Source organism: Gadus chalcogrammus, chromosome 1 (genome assembly GCF_026213295.1).
Source record: "Gadus chalcogrammus isolate NIFS_2021 chromosome 1, NIFS_Gcha_1.0, whole genome shotgun sequence".
Classification (NCBI taxonomy): Eukaryota; Metazoa; Chordata; class Actinopteri; order Gadiformes; family Gadidae; genus Gadus; species Gadus chalcogrammus.
Window position 1 is genome coordinate 26,584,904 of NC_079412.1, and position 5,305 is coordinate 26,590,208.

A 5,305-nucleotide genomic window follows, 5' to 3' on the forward strand; every position below is an offset into this window, starting at 1 on the left:
TGCATGCAGTCTATATATGCACCTATCGGGAAAATGTTCCTGATTTGTTTTTTAAATCATGATACAATGGGCCACAAAGAGCATAGCAAAGTGTGTGTGTGTGTGTGTGCGTGTGTGTGTGCGTGCGTGCGTGCGTGCGTGCGTGCGTGCGTGCGTGCGTGCGTGCGTGCGTGCGTGCGTGCGTGCGTGCGTGCGTGCGTGCGTGCGTGTGTGTGCGTTTGTGTGTGTGTGTGTGTGTGTGCATGTGTGTCTGTGTGTGTGTAAATTGTGCCTCTTAAAAGACCCGTTAACCTACCCACGCAAAGTCAACAACAGCTCCAGTGAGTACAGTATCACCTCAGCGCTATATCTGCCCTATTTGCTTTCCACGGCCAAAACTTGTACAATAGGAAATCTATCTGCATGTGACCCAACATCCACGTGCACTCACCCGCACACACGCAAACATACATAGACAGACACACAACACAACATACACAACATACACACACACATACACACACATGTCCTAGAACAGCAGAGGTACAGCTGGAGGCGGTTGGGAACTTACCTCAGACACAAGCAAATCCCCCCCCCCAGACTCTCTCACTGTCTCTCTTTGTGATTGGTGGAGAGGGCTTTATATCCTGGTGGGACTAATGTTTCAGAAAACTGCCAGACCTGCACCATCTCCCTCTGGCTCACACGGCGTAGGTGAACTGATTTGAAGAGAGAGAACAAGGGAGGAAGTCCTGCCCTCTCCCTTCTCCTCCTCCTCTCACAACGCACGGACAAAGTTCACTTCCTTGTTAAGACCTGTTGGGATCGCTATTGCTAACGGCATATTAAGGCAATAAAACAATGGCTGAGGTTAGTGTTTAGGTTGTGCTGCAGCGTACCAAGCTAGGTTAGGGAGCAGCAGTAATGACACAAAATAACTGGTTCTGCAACCTTTTTTAGGTAGATTAAGGCCGGAACGAAAGGATTTACAAATCCTTGATTCAAGCTTCCAGATGAGCACAACTTGACTCAGTCACCAAACAAATCCAACCTGTTTGACCTTTTGTAACCATAAACAATGTAATGGACATTCTGATGAAAAGGTCCAATCTAGTATAGTCTGTAATCTGCAATATTGACTTCGACAATTATTTCAGAAATCAATATGCAAAAATAATATTTTTATCTTAACAAGAGGATTGCTTTTGTTTTGCCAACATGTGATTACAACAAATTATAAAAAGTAAAATAATAATTTATAAATATTTAGAAAAATTAAAGCAATCCTTACGGTATTTGCAACCTGTTGCTAAATGTGCGGTTATGGCTTTTGGTACGATAGTACTAGCAGATTATGAGTAAGCACATTCCGTATTCAGAAATTTGAATATCATACAGAATTTATTCTGTAATATATTGTAATATATTGCATGTAATTTTACATCTTTTTTTTACATGGTCTTTGTCATGATTGCATTCATATATATAGAGTAGACACTCAAAAATGAACAGCGGTCGACCAACTGTAAATAGTTCTGCACTACAGGAATCACGCTGCAGCTGGGATTTTCTATCGCTTCCGGACACTAGTTGGCGCTGTAGTTGTACAGTGATAGTTCAATAGAAGAAGAAACGCTGTGTTTTCCGGACCAACTTGTTTAGCATGGTTAAAGTTTACTTTCTCCAACTGTCACTCAGTTCTCAAGAAGATCGTATTTCTCTGACATTAATGCCTGTTGGACATCTTTGCACTTGTATTACCATGCACGCTTTTGTGCGGTCTATCACCGAAACAAGGAGCAGCTAATGTTAATTCATTATGCCTCTCGTCCCTGCAAACCAAGCTCAGCTCATACGCTCCAGTCAGAAGGACGAATATTACCAAACCTTTCTTAGAAACAACGCAAACGAGGCTTTTCAGACCGTTGCTGGTAAGAATGATAGAATGACTTTTTCATTGTAAGGAATATCGCTACTTTTTAGTTCAAACGCTTGAGCAATTCAGTTGTCAATCGATAAAGTCAATTGATGTTTGCGGTTTATATGTTAGGATCCAAGAGATGGCTCGACTGGAGAAAGGAGATAGAGCTGCTGTCGGACCTTGCCTACTTTGGTTTATCCACATTTTCAGGTAGGGACAATACTGCTTTGACAATAGCACTTTCAGAGTGAAATGCGTTCTTTTAAAATCCAATTGCATGAATTGTATTTTTGATAAACCAAATAATGTTGAACACTTTAGCAAGCCTGTTTCCTGTCATAACACATCTCATAACCATTACCCTCAATTTGAAATGTCAACACAATTATCATCCAGGCTATCAAACCCTGGGAGAAGAGTATGTCAACATCATCCAACTTGATCCCACTAAACGCAAGATTCCGTCGCGGGCCAGACGCACCGCCCTGATTCTTTGCCACACCTTTGTACCCTACCTCCTGGACAAACTCCTGGTGTGTCTGGAGAATGAGCTGCAGGCCGACGAGGACGACCACCGACGAGAGAGAGGGAGGCGACGGCAAGGTCCCGAAAGCTGGTGGTGGAGCCCTGGGTACCGGCTGAGGGAGTGGGTGAGGGGGGCTGTCGGCCTGCTCTCTGCGCCCCAGAGGAAGGCCTGCGTACCGGCTGTGTTCGCCCTCCAGCAGGGTCTGGCGCTGCTGCATAGGTTCCACGCTGCTCTGTTCTACCTCACCGGCACCTTCTACCACCTGTCCAAAAGGACATCCGGTGTGAGCTATGTGAGTTGAAGTTTGGTGCGGTTGTTAAGCGAATTGCGTACGATGTGCATATACCTGGATGATTGGGCCTGATGTTCTTTGGATAATATGCGGTCATCTCCTAGCTGCGTGTGATGGGGGTGGGCGAGGACGACCAGGCAGTCCGGAACAGCTACAGGCTCCTGGGGGCCGTGTCCCTACTCCAGCTGGCCATCACGCTCACCCTGCAGTTCAACAACTACAGGCACCGACAGAGAGCCAGACAGGAGTGGAAACTCTACCGCAGTTTGGAACCCAGGTAGGGCTGGAGTAAGAGGTCATTGGACACGGACCGCCACTGTTGTGCCTGTTGTATATAATGATAATAATAACATTGATGAGGATAATGAATAACAATATCAGATTATAGTCAAAAGGACCTTCTCAGACTGAAGTACACTGTACAGTTGGATACCACCGATTAAGAATACACACAATCAACATTACATTTGCAATAACAGGGGTATGTAGAGTTTGACAGAATCAGCAGGCAGGCTACCCTTGTCCATTTTTCCATTTTAGGGTTTCAAAATGTTGATTGTATTTTGTGTGAAGATACCATTCTGGACATAGAATATTAAACAGTATTCAGTCTATCTTACTATTGATTGAGTATTGAGTCCCAAACTATGAGTGTTGGTCAATCCAGAAAAGCAATTATTTGAATGGTGGTGACCCGGACGGAGTTCATTGAACTGTATCGGGTCATTCTCTTGAGTATTGACACAAATGATTAATGTTCCCCATACTTTCTACGGTATGATGTTGTAAGTTCATCAAGGTGTGCGACCTACTAGGGTTAAACATGATGAGATGAGTGCATGTTTAATGCGGTACTTGTTCTGTTGTGCTCAAGCTGCAGTCCCCAGCGGGTGGGAGCTCCGCCTGCCCGCACGGCGGCCAAGTGCATCCTGTGCCTGGAGGCCCGGAGGCACACCACCTCCACGCCCTGTGGACACCTCTTCTGCTGGGAGTGCATCACGGAGTGGTGCAACACCAAGGTAGACATTCAGAACGTTAAAAGTAGGGTAGGCATTTAATTTAAGAAGCATTGTTTGTCCTATTTATGAAGTCCTCTTTACATCCCGACTGCAATCAATAAATACCATGCTTTGACAAAAACGTGGATTTGACTCCTGCAAAGTGTCTTAGGAGGGAGGCCTTAAGGAATTAAGTCATTCAATTATCGGGTTATTAATAGGGAGAGATAAAAGCGATGTAAACCCTGCCCCATAAAGCTGACAATTTGTATTCAGTCCTTAAGGAGACACTTTTATCTAAAGTGACCTACAGTTGACTGATTCATGACATTTGGGAGAAGCTAGGGGGTTAGGCTTCTTGTTCAAAAGTAGACGGTGGACATTGGGGTTCAAACTGAGGACCTTTCGGCTGGTAGTCAAACACCATCCCAATAAATAATGGTGGGGATAATTTTACAAATTAGTAAAAGTGAATATTTCATATAGAAAAGCAACAAAGTAATATTCCTTTAAAATCTCATTCATTCAACTAAAGGTGAGTATTTTTGCACGATATATAAATCTAACTGGGACTTTTCCATTTTGAATTTACAGGCTGAGTGCCCCCTTTGCAGAGAGAAGTTCCCTCCACACCGGCTGATCTATCTCAGGAACTATGATTAGGTGGAAAGGAATAAACCCTGAAGACGGTTCCTCCAAAAGGATTTATTTTGGACTACTTTGAAGAGCTCTGATGTAAAAATGACGATTCTGTTGATGAATAAGAAGCTGCTCACCGGACCACTGCTTCCGACCTTACAAGTTGAACGATGCGTGCCCCTTTACTGATTTAAATGTTAATTATCAAAATCACTCTGTTGGGGTGTCCTCAAAAGTATTGGATTGTATCAGTCTGTCATTAATTTTAGTACTTTTAATCAAAGTAACCTGAACTGGTTAATAACGTGTGGAATAAATTGTTTATCCTGTTGCATTCATTGTTATTATACATCCATGGTTTGGACCTCACGTCTCGTTCATTGTGTCCAGTCCTGACCATTGTTCAATGATTTTTCCAATCGATAACTTAACTAGCACTGTACAATTGATTAAGAAATGTCATGAAGGAAGTTGAACCTCGAAAACTGTACGTTAAAATAAAAACTATTTTGAGAACCTGGCAGTAGTAAAAGCTATTTGCTATGCTATCGAGCTAGCTGGCCATGTAATAGCTTCATAGAATAACCCTGAGGTTATTTAATTTCGCTGCAACGGTCATTTCTATGTTGAGCTATCAATTAAACGTTGATTCTATTGGCAAAGAGTAGATAAGCTAATATTGGAGCAGGTTAACATGTTTGTATTTGATATAGTCATTTAACCAAGGCTTTTTTTTAAACCTTTTGCTAATATGGTTTAACCTGATTATTATTGTACTGGATTCAGTCCTTTTAAATAATGAAGTTAAGCATTATAGTGAGATAATTACCAGATTTATCCTACTAGGTGTAGAAAACCACAACATCCTCTCACAGGTTTAACGACCAGCTGGGCAAAGTTTGAAGAGCAATCAACGACGCAGATGGTTACTGGGCTAGGATTTTGCATGT

The 5,305-nt window shown here is 42.8% G+C and overlaps 1 protein-coding gene across 1 annotated transcript; it reads left to right on the forward strand.

Annotated features, from left to right (window-relative positions):
* Window positions 1-1,540: 1,540 nt before the first annotated feature.
* Window positions 1,541-5,020, forward strand: pex10 (peroxisomal biogenesis factor 10). The gene is made up of 6 exons (XM_056602011.1): window positions 1,541-1,910; window positions 2,030-2,110; window positions 2,297-2,718; window positions 2,823-2,995; window positions 3,593-3,737; window positions 4,311-5,020. The coding sequence occupies exons 1-6, from the start codon at window positions 1,799-1,801 to the stop codon at window positions 4,377-4,379; spliced, it is 1,002 nt and encodes a 333-aa protein (XP_056457986.1). The 5' UTR covers window positions 1,541-1,798; the 3' UTR covers window positions 4,380-5,020.
* The last annotated feature ends 285 nt before the right edge of the window (window positions 5,021-5,305 follow it).